The 20,402-nt window shown below is 43.1% G+C and overlaps 2 protein-coding genes across 3 annotated transcripts in view; one reads left to right on the top strand and one right to left on the bottom strand.

The window, feature by feature from the left end:
• cgrrf1 (cell growth regulator with ring finger domain 1) overlaps window positions 1-14,090 on the bottom strand; it is a 41,620-nt gene extending 27,530 nt beyond the window's left edge. Inside the window, exon 1 of the mRNA XM_077587911.1 lies at window positions 14,019-14,090. Coding sequence (XP_077444037.1) covers window positions 14,019-14,086 — 68 coding nt within the window. The 5' untranslated portion in view covers window positions 14,087-14,090. The remainder of the gene's footprint in view (window positions 1-14,018) is intronic.
• ddhd1b (DDHD domain containing 1b) overlaps window positions 1-20,402 on the top strand; it is a 53,886-nt gene that overhangs the window by 15,280 nt on the left and 18,204 nt on the right. For both annotated transcript variants that reach the window (XM_077587907.1, XM_077587908.1), the window contains exons 3-8: window positions 2,214-2,342; window positions 5,910-6,057; window positions 6,136-6,245; window positions 9,670-9,776; window positions 10,354-10,610; window positions 15,774-15,849. In XM_077587907.1, coding sequence (XP_077444033.1) covers window positions 2,214-2,342; window positions 5,910-6,057; window positions 6,136-6,245; window positions 9,670-9,776; window positions 10,354-10,610; window positions 15,774-15,849 — 827 coding nt within the window. The remainder of the gene's footprint in view (window positions 1-2,213; window positions 2,343-5,909; window positions 6,058-6,135; window positions 6,246-9,669; window positions 9,777-10,353; window positions 10,611-15,773; window positions 15,850-20,402) is intronic.

Genomic DNA, 20,402 nt, shown 5'->3' with positions numbered 1-20,402 from the left:
CAAACGCAGCACAGATCTGGCCCCACTCCTCATAAATGGAGTGTGCGTAGACAGGGTCCAGTCCTTCAAATTCCTGGGGGTCCACGTCACGGACATGCTTTCCTGGGCTACCAACACCACGGCAGTGGTGAAGAAGGCCCAGAAACGACTCCATTTCCTGAGGGTTCTCAGGAGGAACAACTTGGACACTATAGAGCCACTGTGGAGATAATCCTGGCATACTGCATTACAGTGTGGTACGCTGGAAGCACGGCAGCAGATAGAAAAGCCATGCAGAGAGTGATCAACACTGCCCAGAAGATCATCGGCTGCTCTCTGCCCTCACTGGATGACATTGCCAGCCCTCGCTACCTCAGCAGAGCCGGGAACATTATTAGGGACCCATACCACCCTGGTCACAACCTGTTCCAGATGCTGCCCTCTGGCAGACGCTACAGGTTTCACAAAGCATGGACAAATAGACTTAGGGACTGTAGAGACTGATTGTTGGCCCCCAGAAGCGTTTGCGCAAAACCGCTAGTGTGCGGGTGACTCCTGAGTGGCAGGTCAGGCGAGAGGTATGGGCTCATTCTAGTACCCTGGAATGAACCGAGTTTGGGAAATAAAGGTTCTTATGTGTACTTTCTCTGGGGTCAGGTTCCGCATCTTGGGCCCCCAGGACCTCGGCCTCAAGTTTGGTCCTCATAGCTGCCGCTAAACAGGGGGGGCGGTAAGATGGGTGTGGGCTCCTCCACAGAGTCCGAGGGTTTGAAAATGCGGGATAGTGCATCGGGTTTTCCGTTCCTGGACCCTGGGACATAGGACAATGTAAAATCAAACCTACAGAAAAACATGGCCCACCTGGCTTGACGAGGGTTCGACCTCCGGGTTGACTTGATATATTCTAAATTCTTGTGGTCGGTCCAAACCACAAACGGGTGATTAGCTCCTTCCAGGTGATGCCGCCACTCTTTTATGGCTAGTTTCACAGCAAGCAATTCAAAGTCCCCAATGCCGTAATTGCGTTCAGCCTACGGGAAAAGAAAGTGCAGGGGTGCACCTTCCCATGTCCCGGTCTGGGCTGATAAAATACAGTGTCGACCCCCACCTCCCAGGCTTCTTCTGTAATGAACTGTAGGTTAGGGTGTGTGAGCACGGGAGCTGAGGTGAAACGGGCTTTAAGGTCACCGAAAGAGGCTTCTGCTTCCTCTGACCAATGGAACGGGGATTTTGTTGCAAGAGTGCTGTGAAGGAGGATGGCAATGCGGATATAGTCCCTGATAAACATGGGGGACCTATGTGCGTGCTTTCTTGCTGCTGACTTCAGTGTTCTTTGAATGAACAGTCAATTCTAATGGCCAAATTGACGAGCGCATCGAGGGAGCCGGACTCGTCACGGCAAGCCAACTCGTCCTTTAGGGCCTCGTTTAGGCCCCCAAGAAAAAAATCCTGAAAATTCCGCCACGCTTTGGATGCTCTGGCGGAGAGACATCAAGCGTTTCGCTGCCTCCCTGCCGTGCGCTGGGTGATCAGAAACTGCCAATAAAATTATAGTCTTTAAGCTAATTGTTATGGTCATGGCCAGAGGGCCCCAAATCAAACACACACAAGCTTGAAGAGGCGTCTTCTATTTATTGCCGGCGAAGGTACAAGGGGATCAGCGTGGGCGAGTCGGTTTACCAAGCGTGGGAGTCGATATTCGATAGGTCTGTAGAGGGATCCAAAGCGTAGGTACAAAATGCGTGGCCGACGTCGTGGTCATGGTCGCTGTCGTGATCGTGGTCCTAGGGACACAGAGGTATAGCACGAAAAGTTACTAAACAGTGAACTGATTAAGACGATGCAGCGACGTGGTCAAGCTCTGGGTGGCTTAAGTAGGTCCGTGGTTGTTGATGAGCAACACCTGGCGCTGCTCGGACCATCTGGTGCTGGACCTACGTTTGGCCGAACGGCGCATCTACCCACCTGTCTGGCCCTGGGCCTGACACTAAACACTAATAAAGTTGCATTATATTGCATTAAGTAAAATTATCACATTTGTCATTAAATAATTTGAGTTATGATTGTGATATATACTGTATTTACTTGACATATTTGCATGTATAACTCAAGCGAAATTATTTTTTTTCCCGTACAATTACACAGCCCTCCCTATCCTCACACAGACATGCACACACAAACACACACATTGTGGAATGGTTGAAATGGCTGTTTACTGTGTCCTTTTCATTCAGCTATTTACAGTTTGAAGCTGAGCCGCAGCCATGTGGACTGGCACAGTGTTGATTTGGTGTACCTGTACAGCGATGCTACCACTTCTAAGATTGCACGAACTGTCACTCAGAAACTGGGCTTCTCTAAAGGTATATGGAAACATTTGCAATACATTTACATGACCATAACATCTCATCATGATCACTGTTTTGGGTTTGTTTGATTGTTATTTTTCTGTTCCCCTGAGTTGTATTTCCTTGGCGTGTCTTGTCCTTGTCACAACCCTATTGTTTTCGCCTGCTCCTTATGTGTCAACCAGTCAGCTGCCTGGTGTTTATCAAGTCGTCATCCATATTGTGTTGATAACCTTCCTCTATGCCCCTTTTTGGTAAGGTTTTTTTTGCAACAACAGTCATACCTCTACTTACAAATGCCTCTAGGTAAGAAACTTTCAGGTTACATGCAAATGAGTGACTCGAGATACGAAAAAGATCCAAGTTACGAAATCCTCCAAAAAGTAAATGCCTTTCCTTATCTGTTATTTATTTTGAAAATATTGTCACATGCATTGGATCTTTAATGAACACCTTTTAGATTTTCAATAACAAACTCCACTTATTAATTTAATATTGTTATTAGAACCTAATATCTTCAATAGCTCCCAAGCAATTTGATGTATTGGCACCAGATTTACAGAAAAGATAGGTATTTACCTTCTGTTTAAAGAACACATTTTGGTTTTTCAATAACACATTCCATTCATAAATTATTAATCTATAACTATTAGCACCTAATATCTCCAATAACTCAAGAGAGCAGCAAGCTAACATATTTCATTCAGGTCATGCATACTCATCGATAATACTTGCAAATGCTCAAAGAATGCAAAAAACCTTACAAACACCGTACGACTCGTACGGTGTTTGTAAGGTTTTTGGGGGTTTGTAAGGGGAATCATAATCATTTAAAAGGGCAGTTATCGGCAGAGGTTGACAGGTATGTGATCCATTCTACAAAGTGGAAGGGGTTTCCCATCTTCAGCATTTTCTGGAGGACCTTGGCTCGCCATGCTTGATCATACTCTTTGCTGAAGTCAATGAAGGTAGCAATTGAGCGTAGATGTTTCTTGGACTCGAACCCATCCATGTCAAACTGGGACAGTCGTGGGCATTGATCTGCGGTGGAGTGACCCTTGCGGAAACCTGCCGCCAGGGACTCAGTAACGAACGCTCCACAAGCCACTGAGAAAGACGGTTGACGATCATTTTTGCCAGTGTTTTGCTGTGTAGTGACATCAGTGCAATTGGGCGATAACTTCCGACTTGCTGGGACGGCACACTTGTACTTCTCCCAGTCCCTCTTCCAGAAATTGCGGATGACGTGTCTAACTTGTTTCCCCGTCTTAATCTCCTCCATCCACTTGAACTGGATCGGTAGATGGTCGGATGAGAGTTCGACTAGAAGTTGCCAGCTGCAGAACTCTGCTGTTGCAGGGTCCGCGATTGTTAGGTCTTTGGCGCAAAGTCCATTTTGTTCAGGGATTCTGGAGGTACGTGTTGGCGCACCGTTGTTCAGGGTGATTCTTTCTTCATCTTCGAGCCAGCCGTAAACGCCTTGACCTCGTTTGTCCGCGTGGGCGAGATCATCCCATGTGACATGATGGGCATTGAAATCCCCACAAATGAGGCCGCGGCAGGTTGGTAGACGAGGGACCCACTGTTGTTGTTGTCAACGAAGGTATGGGGGATGCAGGATGGGGGAGAAAAACAACGCTGGCTGTGCTCATGGCTGCTCTAATAACCGCAGCCGAAGACCAGATCACCACTTTTACAGAAGACCGACCGATATATCCTACAGGAAAGCATGGTTATAAAGAACACCATATGAGAACTTGACATGCTGAAGCCCTCAGATCCAAAGGCTCTCTGTTATGATCTCTTTAGCTATTTCCACTGCTATACTGACATTCTGCAGATGTTGTTGCATACCAGGTCTGCAAGACTTACTTAACCAACTTATACCTACTGCAATTTCCCATACCAATTACAAATGACAAAATAAGGTATCCTCTCCTAATACTGCATGCTGGTGAGGACACTGATATTCAACCCTATGAAGATGATGAATTCGATCATTATCTTTCTATTCCAAACCTGGTCGACTAAGGCAATAAGTAAAGGTATACAAAAGATGTACAAAACAATTTCCTTACTTGCTTTTACTTCCCTGTGGGTGTAGCTATGTTTGTTTTCAAAGGAATAGTTTAATAAAGCCAAAAGAATGTTTTATATCTAGCCACCCAATGGTGCAGTGGTTTTTTCGCCTGACTTTGGTGCAGGCACTTTGGGTTTGATTCCCAATCCGTGGCATTGTGGTTGCGAGAGTGAGTGGTCGTCTGTCTCTGTGTGCCCTACGACTGACTGGCGGCCAGTCCATGGTGTAGTCTGCCTTTCGCCCAAAGACAGCTGGGTTAGGCTCCAGCAACCCTTGCATCCCTTTCGAGGATGGTCAGTATGGAGAAGAGATGTATGGATATGAATATCTAAATGGCGAACCTGACACCTATCATTGGGCAGTTTCGTCTTTCCTGCCCCATTATATTTGATGAGGAGCTTTGACACACAGCCACACCTAAATTGCTCCAGAGATGGTGGACATGATTTAAGTATGGGTTGTGGCTCATCCACTCCAGGACATTCACATAGTTGTTCTGAAGCTACTCCATTGTCTTGGCTGTTTGCTTAGGTTCATTGTCGTATAAGAACGGAAAGGCATTTTCACACTATACTATACTATGCAATTACCAGCTCGCTATCGACAAATAGGATGGCAACCACACAATGGAACATTACAGGACGTTCTTGCAGAAATACATTTGAGCTGATGAGATGCTCCTCAAATTAATCATGTTCTACCATAATGACAGGGGACCTCCAACAGAGGAAGGGTTGGTGGAAGTACTTGCATTAGTGCAATTACAAGTATTTTGGTAGATATATCTAAAGTACTGCCATAAGGGCAACAGAAGACTCCTTTGATGATTGGGCTTGGTTTTTGCCAACCTTCGGGAGACTAGAGAAATGGCTTCCTGCTGTTATGGCGGAACAGTTGGTCATGGACAAGATTCAACTTTCCACGTTCCCGCCAAAACCAATAGAGATAGTGTCACTGCTGTGCCTTCCTCCTTAAAATTAGCAAAGTTGCGTCTGGCTTGCGCAACCATGAAAAATAAATCTTTTCCTAGGGTGGTCTAATTGCCGTCAAGGGAAAGGCTAGGTGTTTATGTTTGGATATGCTGCTACTTCAGCATTTCCAAATACTGGATTGTTGACACTGGTGTCCGCTTTCATAAGCGTTCACCACTTAACTGTTCATACTTGGTTCCAAGCCCTCTGGAGCATGTTTTCATCCAGGGGATCTCTACATTGCTGCATTCATATTTCTCTTTATCCTGACAAGCTCTCAGTTAATACAACTAAAAATATACCCACACAGGATAATGCTTACTATACCATGTTTATTGTTGAGATTATCAGTCAGGTTATGAACAGTGTTGTAGTACTTAAAAAACTGATGCCTGGTATTCATAACAAAGTGTTCAATTGCTCTCGTTGTGAAGTATAATTGTGGACAAAACCCATAACTGTATACCATAAATTCATTCCACAGCTCTAAAACATAACATTAGAAGCTCATGCGTACAATTGAATCCACAGCTTCTAGCTGCGGGACGCGCCTCCACAGAGGGTATGTGGAGGAGGCAGCACCTGAGGACACTCCACCTGAAACCACCCACATCGTGTTTGTGGTGCATGGCATCGGTCAGAAGATGGACCAGGGTCGTATAATTAGGAACACAAGCATGTAGGACAATTGACTGGAAGTCAACACACTATTCAATCAATATTATTGTTTACAGGCAGTAATTTAGTCATTTTGCAGGATGAGAGATGCTGCCAGAAAGATGGAGGAGAAGCACTTTCCTAATCGCACTACAGAGCACGTGGAGTTTCTCCCTGTTGAATGGCGATCAAAACTCGCTCTTGATGGAGGTATGTGTTTTGATACTGAGCCCTCTTTAGGGCTGAGAGCTCTTCTTTTCGCGCTAACACAATGGCTTGGAGGGAAGAAAAGATCTGTCAGTGATCCTGTGGACAAATATGTTTCCTTAGTTTAAATATATAAAATCACAGACAAACAATTATATACTTGAGATGTGAAAAAAAGGAGTTACAGAAAGTGTGCAATAATTATTTAACCAAAAGGGGCCAGATGCATGTGAATGGTTGTCCGTCTCCTTGTGTCCTGCGTTTGGCTGGCCACCGATTCATGGTGTCCCCCTCCTCTGGCCCGGATTCGCCTGGGATAGGCTCCAGCACCCCCTACGACCCTAATGAGGATAAAGCGGTTCAGAAAATGAGATGAGATGAGCCAGATGCAAAAATGTGCGCACCTAAATAGAAAAAAAAGATCAAAATTTAGTAGATCATGCATTTGCAAGAATAACAACTAGTGATTTCCCCATCTGATACGCAGTATTGGTGTTGGAGTCCAAGACAGCTATTTTTGCATAATGCGACAGTGTCGGATTTGGACACAAGAGCAGCGGATTGGCATACATATAAGTCGCACTGGAGTGAGTATAAGTCACATTTTGGGGGGAAATTATTTGATATAATTCAAAACAAAGAACAGAGATTTAATAAGATGTTCATATTGCAGGAAAAATAAAACAAATCTACATGCCCTGGCTGGTGCTAGCTCACAGGACCTTTTAAAAGATATATTTTTAAGTATAGACCTCTATAATATGCATTTTACCCCTTTTTCTCTCTGCTTTCAGTTAGTGTCCCAGGTATAGGCATCTCTCCGTGCTCTGTCTGTGTCTAAGATATTGTAATGAATTGAGTTCTGATGTTTAAGTTGTGTTTTCCTACTGTTTCTGAGTGTACTGTCAGTGTGCAGAGGAAGGGTTGACAACAAACGCATGGACAGAGGTTTTGGGGATTTCGTGTGGCTGTGTTGTTTTCGAAATCCAAAGAAATGATGAAAAATCTCACATAGATTTTGACTCCTTTAATCGTTCTGACGCCCGCTAAGCCTCACAAGTGTGAATGTTACTAAGCCTAAACAGTAATAGCAAATGATGACAATCTTGGAGAAGCTGCAAGTTATCGATATAGCAAAGAAAGAGAACCCTCACAGCCATTTTGCTCAATTTTAGAGCAAATAAGTCTACCAAACAGTCTATCAAGAAGGACAAGGGTAACATTAGTAAGAGGTATTCCATCACTTTTATTAAGATGACAAAGAGGATTGTTAGAGTTTGATTTATTTAATCAAGGGACAGTACATATTAATGAACATATACATATGTTAATGAACATATATATGTGAATGAGTAACATTATAGCCGAAGAAGGTTATATTTCCATCTTTAGTCCTTTGTGCAAGTTGAAGATAAACAGTTAAACATAAACACACACGCAAGTAGCACATTTCTAGGCAGCGTTGTGACCACAATTTTGTTCGTCTAATACCCAGCCTTTAAGATGATTGGCGAAGAGGTTCAGAGACCAGAGTTCACGTATGGCAGAGGTGGGCAAACCAGTCCTCGAGGGCTGCTGTGGGTGCAGGTTTTTGTTCCAACTGAGCCACAACAGCCACTTTAGCCAATTAGATTTCTGCAGAAAACAAGAAGCACCTGACTGCAATCCACTGATTGTACTTGCAGGACACCAGATTGGTAAAAAGGTGTCCTCTTTATGGGTTGGAATGAAAACCCGCACCCACTGCGGCCCTTTGTGGAAAAGTTTTTCCACCCCTGACGTATGGTAATTGGTGAGTTCCAGGTATGTGAGCCACGAACAGGGAAGGTGCTTTGGTTAAATGTTACGTCTCACACTCACCTGTGTGGAAGCTACTTTGGCCATAGGGCAAAAGAAGAACTGCTGTAGTTTTTAGGCATGACATCCACCCTAATGTAAATTATCAAAACAGTCATAGAGCGCCCTCTTGTGGTTCAGTGTAAAAATACGAGGTGGAATGAACATTGTATGAATAATTTCACACAAGTTGCCCTGGAGTATAATCGTAACCCCGGCCAAACTATACAAAAACACTGTGACTTATAATGCGTAAACTACGGGCTGTGTGTGATGCCAAGAGAGAAGAGAAGATGTAAGAGGAGAAACACTTGCAACGACACTCATAAATACCCTTTTTCATCTTCAAGTTACCTGTGTACATAGGTCAGCTATCTTACCAGACACATATTATATTTCAATAATCAGGGATAAAGGTATTCAAAGCAAGAAACAACTAGGGTGCCCAAAATTTTGCAATGCTTTCTTTAGTTTAAAGAACTATTACACACTTTCTAGAACAGCGATAAACTTTTTCTCACATCTCAAATATTTTTGTGTTTTTGTTTTTCTATTTGACGTATTTAACTGAAACTGCTGATTCATATAATTGACTACGTATTGATAAAAGAAAACCTTGAAAATGATCAGAGATGTCCAAACTTTTTCATACCACTGTCACTGACAGGTCTTTATTGCTCATGCAATCATTTTTTATCTGCCAAAACCAAGATTTAGAGCTGTTCCGATACAGATGTTCTGACTTCCAATACGATTTTTTCAATTTTCTCATATGTTTTGCTGATACGATCCGCTTCCGATCTAAAAAAAATAGTGTTTTAGATCTTTAATAAAATAACCCTTTGTCCTTTTATGTTGGTTTTCTTCTTATTTTTTTGTTTATTCTCAAAAAAAAAATGGGTGCCGGTAATCAGTATTGGATGGCTACAACACTTACCGAAAATGATGAATAAAGAGTATCTAGATGATTGTGGAGGCAGTCAAAAGAAGGCCCATTTTCACACCAATTTATTTATAGACTCCTGTCAGTGTATTCAAAAATAAATGATCAAGACTCATACAGATCTTTAATTATTAAAATTGTACCATAAGGTAAATTATGTAACGTTGCCATCAGCTTTCTTACAAAAGAAAAAAACATGTTTTCAAGAATACAGGAGCCTGAAAAGAGTGCATGCCTCAATAGCGTATGTACAAGAGTTCTCATTAGTTTTATCAAGGAATACAAAATTGAAAGTTGGTCATAAGTCCCAAAAACATGAGATTGTACCGTACTACAAGTTCAAACCGGAAGCTTAAGATGATGAACTGTTATGTTTATATACAGGGTGTCCCCAAAAATGTATGCACACTAAAAATAATTTGTAAACGTGGTGTTTAATTAGCATTTTATTATTTCAAAAGTGAGAATATTTACAAGTCTCATTTTTCTGTTTTTTCACTGCTTGTTCTCAAACTGGCTCCCACTTTGATCCAGGCACTGCTGACAACGCCAAACAATAATTAACACCACGTTTACAATTAATTTAATGTGCATACATTTTTTGGGACACCATGTATATATTAAATATTGTGATGCATGCTCTTGCAGACATGGTTGACACCATCACGCCAGACAAACTCAGAGGTCTCAGAGATATGTTGAACAGCAGCGCCATGGACATTATGTACTACACTAGCCCGCTTTATAGAGATGAGGTGAGACTATTTTATGACAACCTCAGTCATATTCAGATTCATGCAGAGCCTCATGGGTCATGACCAATGTTCCCTCTAATTTTTGGTTTGTCTGGGCAGAAAGACAACCTCCCTGAGCACACTGAGTACCGGTGTGAGCAACATCATCATTGCTCGCTACGGGCACACACCAGGATCACACCTGCCATAAGCAGGTGTATGTCTACTACACATAAATGATTTAGTAATAATAAAATGTAATGATTAATATCTATGAATGGGCGGCCCGGCGGATGAGTGGTTTGCGCGTCGGCTTCACAGCTAAAAAAAAATAAAATAAAGGGATTTTATTTTGTGCGCTCCATATGATTTGCTGTGCGCAGAGAAGACGAGAGTAGTGCGCAATTGCGCACGTGCGCAGCTTAGAGGGAACATTGGTCATGACATGATATGAATAATTTTATGACCCAAAAAATTCCAAGATGTTCTATGTGTTGGTCACTTTTAATCGGTCTGCATAAAAGCAGCAACAAATTAATACATTATAACATGTTCCATATGTGACTAATTTTAATTGTGCTTTTGTTTGTGTATGTAGATTACCCGAGGTCTGACTCTAGAGCTGAACCGTCTTTACTCACTTTTCTGCTCGCGGAATCAAGACTTTGAAAAAAATGGGAAGGTCTCAATTGTGTCACACTCTTTAGGCTGTGTCATCACTTTTGACATTATGACTGGCTGGGACCCGGTGCGTTTTCACCATTTAGAAGTACCAGATCCTGAAGAAATAAAGGCCCGTTGGCCAAGTGATGAAGAGCGCAATCTTCAGGAGCAGCTTAGACTCACACGTCTTAGGTATTGGCAAAAACTTCATTCACTGTACCATTTATCTTTAACCTCCTAAGACCCAGACTCTTGCAAGGCATGCAATTTTATTTTCTCTTTGATATTTAGGCTAATTGGGACCTGATGAGTGTAAAAACCAAGAATTATCTTTTCACATCATGTAGTTTCTGAGAAAAATGATGTCCACATCATAAGTGGACGCCAGGCCCTTGTAGTCCAACATTTTACATTGTAGTCTTGTGACAACCAAAAAAGTGATGTCCACACATGTGGACGCCAGGTCCTAGGAGGTTAAGTATTGTTATGAATGAATATCCAACAGTATAAAGTGAGGGTGCTGGAAACTATCCCCAGTAACTATGCGTAGGAAGTAGATTATACCCTGAACTGGTTGCTAGGCAGTTGCAGGGCACATATAAACAAAACCTTTTGCACACATGGACAATGTTGAATGCTCAGCCTACTGTGCATATTTTTGGGATGCGGGAGAAAATCCACGCAGGTATAGGTAGAAGATGCAAGCCCAAAAGCCTACGTGCAAACTTCTCATATACTGTGCTGGCAATACAAAATTTACTTTTGAGGCTGTTTACATGAAAAAGGGAACAGGAGTGAAAAACAAACATCCAGAGAGCCCTATCATTGGCACAGCAACATTGTTTGGGTTCTAAACAGTTCCAAACTTGCAGGGTGGAAGTCCTGGTAACACTCCAAATTGTGGTTACCGTTTAAACAGTTTACCATGCAAAAGTGAGTTTTAGATGTCATTTGACTGCACTCTGGAACAGTAGCTGGCAATAATAATAAAAAAGTTGTTGAAGGGCATAAAGATACAGATGGTGTCAGTGCTTTTGCCCAGTGTATTAAGACATGTCTTCACATAGCAACATTGTAGAATGGATCAACCAATGTTTTTTTTTACCGATCATCTTTTGAATATGGTTGAGCAGAACGTCCTTTATTTGTGCCAAGAAATGAAATCCTGGTGACTCTTTGTCTAAACCAAGAATGCGTTCAAATCAGACAAAGCTTATACTAAATGTAACCAATGTATGATTACTGATAATGATGTGTGAGTAACTCCTACATTTCCCCCTACTTATTGTTTAGCTTTTATTTGTGCATATCCTATAAAACCTTGCAGTTTTCGTTCGTTTATCTTCTGAAACACTTTATCCTCACTAGGGTCGAGGGGGGTGCCGGAGCTTATACCAATTGACTTAGGGCACGAGGCCGGGGAGGTACTCGGACGATTCACCGAAAGACGTTTCACCGTCGGACGTTTGGCCGACGGACAGTTCGCCGAACGGCCGTTTCCCCGAAACTGGATTTGCGCGCTCTCCCCGCCCCCGGATCGTGTGTGTACATGTTTTTCAACCTCAGCCCGCGGGCCATAACGGCCCGTCATTTAGGAATAACAAGGGCATGTACTGCCCCCCGCTGGACATATTTCTAAATACAAGTACGTACTACAATGTGCTGCCATTTTTTAAATATTTTTTATTTTATCCTTGCGTTTAAAGTAGTAGCCATTTGGAGATCACACAGAACAGTACGTGACAGAAGAAATAGAGAAAATAAAGTAGTAGTAACCAATGTTCCCTCTAAGCTGCGCGCGTGCGCAATTGCGCACTACTCTCGTCTTCTCTGCGCAGTAGCAATCATATGGCGCGCAGTAAAAAAAAAATCGATTTTTTTTATTTATTTTTTTTATTTTTTATTTATTTTTATTTTTTTATTTTTTTATTTTTTATTTTTTTTTTTATTTTTTTACCCCTTTCCCCATGATGGCGCCGTTTAAGTGGCAGCCAGTGGCATTAGCTCTGTCCACTCATGTTTTTCGTGTTTTACAGCATGTTTTACATGAAAAATTAGAGGGAACATTGACATGCACCTGCTTGTGGCAGGTGTGATACTGGTGTGCCCATAGCGAGCAATGATGATGTCGTGACCGGATGATTCGCCTAAAGACGTTTCGCCGACGGACGTTTGACAGACGGACAGGTCGTACTAGTATTTGTTAGTTTAATGATTAAATACAAATACTAGTATTTGTATTTAATCATTAAACGCTGTTTTCAGATGGATTTTACCGAATTTGAGAGCATTTTGAGCCGTTTGGCGAATGGACGTCTATAGACGTTTTTTTGCCTCCATCGCGATATCATCCAGTATTTGTATTTAATCATTAAATGCTGTTTTAGGATGGATTTGACCCGATTGCTGTCATTTCACGGCTCGGTTCTGCTACATCTGCCTGCCCAAGAGTGCTTATTCCCGGACTGCCATGCCCGCCCAAGAGTGCTTATTCCCGGGCTGCCATTGATGGTAGACGAACATTGATTTTTACTATAATTTGGACAACACCGGCGGCGGGCCGGATTAAAAATCCTAACGGGCCGTATATGGCCCGCGGGCCGAGGTTGAAAAACTTGTACACACACGATCCGGCGGGGCGAGCGTTCGAATCCCGTTTCGGCGAAACCTCCGTTCGGCCGAATGAACGTTCGGCCGAATGAACGTTCGGCCGAATGAACGTTCGGTGGAACGTCCATTCGGCGACCTGCCCGTCTGTCAAACGTCCGTCGGCGAAACGTCTTTAGGCGAATCATCCGAGTACCGATGATGTCGCTCACACTGGTACTCAGTGCGCTCAGGGAGGTTGTCTTTCTGCTCAGACCAACAAAAAATTAGAGGGAACTTTGGTAGTAACAGTAAGTACTACTGTAATGAAATTGTAAATCCAGAAATCCTACTCCAGAAAACATACACCAGGATAGAAAACGTTGAGATTAATCTTTGAATTAAGGTTCTCAGCAAATCGTTATGAATATATATTTCCTAAAATAATGGGAAATTATTTAAAATTAAACTAGAAGTAAAAGTGTGTTCCAGGGCATTTTCAGGTACAGACGCTCCCCTACTTACGAACGCAATTGGTTCCGAGCGATTGTTCATAAGTTGAATTTGTTTGTAAGTTGATTCAGTGCTATATTTTGTATTATAATTTATGTTTAAGGCCGATATAAGTATATTGAAGGTTTATATAAGTGCATTTGTATGTTTAAGGCTTGTATAAGTAACACGCATTGGTTTGTACTGAAGAAAAAAAACATTTAATAAAATGGAGAGAATATGTACAGTACTGTAGAGAGAGAGAGAGATTTATGTATTAGAAACTGGCCAAAAGAAGCGACCTAATGACAATTGCACAGTTTTCTTTTTTTCATCATAAATGATGCAGTAGCACTGTATGGCACCATTCAATTGATTTGCAAATTTTGTCCAACGTTCAATATTTGGGTCCTGCTGCTCGATCTTTCTGTTTATAAATGGTACTGAATGTGCAACGCTCACCACTCTCACGCGCATCAAGCTTCGTTATTATTGCCACTCGTTTCAAATGAAATGGCTTGCCTCTTCCTTGCAACTCCCTCAATAGAAGCCTTTAGCTTTTTACCAACCATATTCAATATTGGATGCATGAGATATTTAATAATACAAATGAAAAAGGTTCTTTGCACACTGGAGATACATTCACGCACTTCCGCATTGCAACGAAGAAGAAGGTAGATGCTGGGTGAGCTGAGCTCTCACAGCGCCAGGCGTCGGTATTAGCGGCGGAAAGAAGTACTACTCCGAAAAAGGCGAAATACAAAATTGGACTTGCGAACATTTTTGGACTTAAACGCAATTTGCAGACATGTTCGTATGTACCGTTGTTCGTAAGTTGAATGTTCGTAAGTAGGGGAGCGTCTGTATTGTTCTCTAAGCCCTCTAGTCTGTCCAAGGCACTTAGAATTTCACATAAGTCTTCTAGTGTTGTTTATTTCTGTGTCAGACATCAATCCCCAGCTTTGATAAATTACATTGCGTGTCCAAATGGCTACTACTTTAAACGCAAGGATAAAATAAAAAATATAAAAAATTGGCAGCACATTGTAGTACGTTACTTGTATTTAGAAATATGTCCAGCGGTGACAGTACATGCCCTTGTTATTCCTAAATGAATGTTATCTGTAACGGGCCGTATATGGCCCGCGGGCCGAAGTTGAAAAACATGTACACACACGATCCGGGGGCGGGGCGAGCGCGCGAATCCCGTTTCGGCGAACTGTCCGTCGGCCAAACGTCCGTCGGCCAAACGTCCGTCGGCCAAACGTCTTTCGGCGAATTGTCCGGTCACGGGCCGGGGACACCCTGAATTGGTGGCCAGCCAATCGCAAGGCACGTGGAGACAAACAACCATTCACGCTCACACTCAAATCTAGGGGCAATTTATGATCATTTTCTCTCATTTTTGTGTTTCTCACATCTTTCTTACAAAATTGGGACATGTTGACCAATTTTAAAGGGCTTAGTTGATCATTTTCTCTCATTTTTGTGTGTTTCTTACATCTTTCTTACAAAATTGGGAAATGTTGACCAATTTTAAAGGGTTTAGTTGGTAGATGTGTGAGGACTGTGGAACGAAGTAGAGAATTTACATTTAAAACACACTTCTACTTACGAATTTTTCAAGTTACGAAAACATTCCTGCAAACAATTAATTTCGTAAGTAGAGGTATGACTGTAATATTCTTTTGATTCATACAGTATCTCAGAAATACCACTTGTGATGATTTTCCCTTCAAAGTAACACATTTATACTCCCCATTAAAACGGTGAATATGGAGGTGAAAATTGAGAATCAGGGGTCGGCTTATACGCGATAAATTGTAAAATTCAAAAATTTCAAGGCAATTTTAAATGTGCGGCTTATACGAGTGGGTGGCTTAAATGCGAGTAAATACGGTAAATGTTTTTTCCTGTGGACCATGACACCTCGCCTCACCTCCGCTACCCTGCAGCACCTGACCTTCCAATCCCCTCAGAGACCTTTTTTTGGATAAGAGCGACGGTGTCCGCACTTACGGGGAAATCCAACTTCCACTCCGCTCCTCCGCAGGGTTCGTCATCTGGTCCGTCCAGAGAGCTCTATTTTCGAATAAGAGCGATGGCATCTGCCTGGTGCCCGCAGTTAGGGGAAAATCAAACTTCCACTCCAGTCCTCCGCGGTGTCCTGCCATCGTGTCCGCCAAGAGATCTCTATTTTCTGAAATTTGAGTCTGTTTGTTTGATTTCTTGGTTTGAATGTGCTTGAGTAGAGAATAAAAATCTTCTTCTTTGCAGGTTGAGGGATTTGGAGGATCAGTTCCAGGGTCTGCAGACCCTGTCTTGTATTGCAGTTCCAGCTTTGAAATTTAAGGTAATTTAAAATGAGGCTTTTCCAAACTGTACTTTTTCCTGATTAATCTCAACTATCTTTAGGATTAGTGAATGAATCTAACAATATATTTTATTTTTTACTAATCTAGCGATTATTTTTGTGGTTGTTATGGTGCGCAACATCCTCGTACATCCTCTCGTCGGTGGTGGGGGTGGGAAGATGGACGGCAAAGGTTTTGAATCTTAGGGCATGATTGTCAGACCAGTATTAGTGTGTGTGTGTGTGTGTGTGTGTGTGTGTGTGTGTGTGTGTGTGTGTGTGTGTGTGTGAAAGTCTTCTGTGTCTTGCTACTGCAAATAAGGAATTTTCCCGAATACGGAATGAAATAAAATTCTAATCTAATCTCATTAGGGTTGCGGGGGTGCTGGAGCCTATCCGAGCTGACTCTGGGCCACAGGCGGGGGAGACCCTGAATCGGTGGCCAGCCGATCGCAGGAAACAAGGAGACGGACAACCATGCACACTCACACCCATACCTAGGGCCAATTTAGAGTGTCCAATCAGCCTACCATGCATGTCTTTGGAATGCATGGAGTACCCGGAGGAAAACCACGCAGGCCCGGACCACAAAGCTGTGAGGCCAATGCGCTAACCACTCGCCCCACCGGGCCGCCCAGATAAGATCTTCTAGGCCACATGTGTCAAACTGATTCCGCCGAGGGCCGCAGTGGGTCTTGGTCTTTGTTCTAACCGATCCAGTGTTGACATTTTAACCAATCAGGTGTCTTCTAAAATAAGTAGCACCTGACTTTAATTAACTGATTACACTTGCAAAAGGTATCCTCTTGTTGAGTTGGAATGAAAACCTGCACCCACTGCGGCCCTTTGAGAACGGGTTTGACACCCCTGTTCTAGGCAATGTCCATGATGTCCAATGCCGGTGTCAAATTCCATGCCTTTTCTGGCTTCTTTCATGCCAGGATGCCAATCCGCGTCTCATTTCCCGTCGGAGTCTGAGCACCGCATTTAGCTTGCCATACAGCTGCCCCATCTAAACGCCAACAGCCATGGCGGGGCCTTGGACCAATTGGGGCAGCTGATTGGATACCTTTTCAATAGTATAGCGGTATTCTAATGAACAATCACATCCAGCCCCCCCTTCCTCGTGGGCCGGACCGGACGACCGCCGCAGATCGACCCTGACCTCCACCAAATTATTCTTCGGGCCCCATCGCGCCCTGCCCGCCTGGTTTTTGGGGTTTGTTCTCTTGTTTTGTTTCTGTGGGACGTCTAGAATCCGTCCCTTAGATGGGGCGTTATGTTAGGGATTGGTTTTATTATGTTTTTTCCTCTTTGTGACCTGTCCATTTGATTGCCCATTGAGTTCACCTGTCGTCTCCCCACCCCTGGTGTATCTCCTGCTTGGTGCCTTTTGTGTGACCCAGGTGTTTCTGATTCTCATCAACCCATGTCTGTCTATTTAAACCCTGTGTGTTTGTCAGTCCTTGTCGGACCGTCAGCATTGTTATGTCTCCTAATCCTGTTTTCCCCACGTTTCCCCGTCAGGTTTGATTTTCTTATTTGATTCCAAAGTCTGTTATTTTCTGAATATCAGCCATAGTTATTAAAGTTTTTGTTGGCGCACTCCAGTCCCTGTCCTTGCTTGCTTCCCCGCGTTTGGGTCCTTCTACGCTCCACTCTCGCCCAAAAAAGTGTGACACTGAAAACGTCTCATCCGTAAAATTCCACCAGTTGCTAATGTCTGTTGCTAAATCACTAGGGTTCTTACGGTAATGCGCAATAATGTGTGAGATTTCCACAGAAACATGCGGCTGGAATGCAACGTATGTCCCGACTTGACCACTTTGTCAGCCAGTTGTGCATAAAAGATGGTTAAGGGCAACTGTTGTTTTCTGTTGTTTTATCACGAAACAAATAATAAATAATTTAGGGGAAAGGAAACAAAAAACTTTACAATTAAACCATAAGTACAATAAATAAATACGTTTTTTTTTACTTTTGTGGTGGTGAGCAGTTTGCATACGTAAATGTTTGGAAAGGTAGAGGACAAGGATGAGCATTACTGCTTGGAAGAGGAATCAACTTCAGGTGGGTCCTCACTGTGTGGAGTTTGTATGTTCTCCCCGTGCTTGCGTAGTGTTTTTTCCAGGTGCTCCGGTTTCCTCTCACATCCCAAAAACATGCATGTTAGGCTTTTTGAACACTCTAAATTGACCCTAGGTATGAGTATGAGCATGCATGGTTGTCCCTCTCCTTGTGCCCTGAGATTGGCCGGGCCCCGATTAAGGGGGCCCCCTGCCTGCTGCCCATAGTTAGCTGGGCTAGGATACAGCACCACCCGGGCTCCTTGCGATGATAAACGGTTCTGAAATTGAATGAATGAATGATTAGTAAGGTTTAGACACACCATTCTTGTTGTTGGGTTCATTCTGGGATGTTACTATATGTTCATTTGGAATTAATGGAATAAAGCTGAAAGGAAGTTTTATTAAGGGGATCATGTGCAAATTTATAATATAGGGGGGAATATTGGAGTAATCATTATTATAAATGTGTTTGCAATGAATATAAAGCCTTATAATATACATGCTTACTATATTAATCAATATATTTGCTTATTAGGAATAGTAATGCTCATCCTAAATGTGTAACTATATTAAACAATATATATATATGTGTTGATCGCTTTCAACGAAGACAAACGCTTACGCCAAAGTCGCTCTCCAGGACAGCTGGGTCCAGCGAGAGATACAAGAATCGCAAGGACATAAAACAATACATTAAGTTCTTGCTCCGAGGACTGAGTACTGGAAGATACACCTCAACCCTTTCCCCAGATGCGAGTTCGCAATGAAGATCGGTGAAGGACGCTTAAATTGTTGTTGGCTCAACGGATGGCTATCAATCAACTCGCATATTGTTTTTCCTTTGTGACGCTTGATATGGAATTGTTTTGTTTCTTGCTTACTCAATTGGATCGATTACTCGCATATTGTTTTAATTTGTGACGCTAGGTTGACGCTTGGTTTGCTTGATTATGGAATTGTTTTGTTTCTTGCTTACGCAAATGGAATCGATAACCTTGTAATTGTTTTGATTTGAAGCCTTAAATGGGCAGGACATAATGCCGCTCTTGAGAATAATCTTGGTCGGCCGAGCGGTCCGGATGTATTCTCTTCTTGCAAGAATTAAATGTGATGTGACTACAGATGCCTTTTTTATTGAAAGCTGAATTGGAAAAACCTAAGGATAAACATACAATTGGATGAACCTAACACTTGTCTTCTATCCCTGCACTGGCTGGCAATGACAATGGCCTTATTATCCCTGATTTCAATGAGACTTGGATACAAGTGTCCACGCCCACTGTCTCTGTGAGAAAGTGAGTACATGTGGCCCTTAGGTAGGTGAACCAGGTATAAAAAAGGTATGTAGGGCAGTTGAATTCTCGCTGAGTTAGGAGCGACATAGCTTTGCCCTCACTGAAGACCTCTCCGCAGGCGACTGTAGTCTGGGAGGACATTAGGCAAGCTTTCACATGTATCAGACCTATCCAGTGTTCCAGTCTGGGGTTCAGGTGTTTAACCTCGTCAATTGGGTACCCCTTTCCACATCCCTTTCCCCACGCCATAATCTTCCCCATTGACCAATTCAATCTCAGACTGTTATTTAAGCCAAGCAAAACCAATGACTAACTGGTGCATAAGAGAACTGATTACTTGAAATGACAGTCTCTCCACATAGTTCTGACTGATCATTGTAATGGTCTCTGTTTTTCTGAATGATACATACAAGGGTTTCCCTGTCAGAGTCCGAGTCATGCCTAGGGTAGAAGTTTTCATCCGGTCACGAATCTATGAGGGAGTTTTTCTTTGTGTTAGTGTCCATGTAACTTATGTGTCACTACTGTGGGTTCGTAGTGGTTGGTTTGTGCTCGGACCTGGGAAGACCAAGGCAGATGTGGCTTTCCTAGAGGGCATTAGGCACGTTGATGTCACCCGTGTTCGCAGTAGAAGTAACGCTTTTCACTTAAATGTCGTTGTCTCTCTTTCTGGATGAAGCGCGACCGATCTGCATAGGCTACTCAGATGCGATGATGGGTGGTTTTGCGTCAAAGGGTGCCAGCCAAGGAGCTCGGCATGGAAGTGTTGTGCGATGCCTCTCTCATTTTTGGTGATGAAAGTCCATCCGGGAGGCCAGATCCCCTTTGAACTTGTCAGTAGGCACTAGATGGGAGGGTTTACCACCGCGGGCCCCATGAGTCAATGAAGGAGGTGGGGAAACAGCGGCAGGGAGGGGGTTGACTGCCAGTCTAGACTCCCGATGACCCAGCAACAACTGCAGACTTCGGTCTTATGGGCCACGCTTTCTTTCCCGCAATGCTGTTCCTGGGAGAGCCTTTTGACTGCCTAACTGAGGGCGTTAGGTTTTCTTCCTGCTTCTTCAGGTTGGCTCCTTGCGTTTTGTCACAAGGGGGCGATTACACAGTTGGACTGAAATGCATGAGACGAAGGCGAGAGGCACGTCGTGGACAAAAGTTTATGCGGATGGCAGGTGCTCACAGGCCAGTC

Source organism: Stigmatopora argus, chromosome 19 (assembly GCF_051989625.1).
Source record: "Stigmatopora argus isolate UIUO_Sarg chromosome 19, RoL_Sarg_1.0, whole genome shotgun sequence".
Lineage (NCBI taxonomy): Eukaryota > Metazoa > Chordata > Actinopteri > Syngnathiformes > Syngnathidae > Stigmatopora > Stigmatopora argus.
Note: the sequence above shows the minus strand (reverse complement) of the source record. Positions and strands in the feature narration are given on the sequence as shown.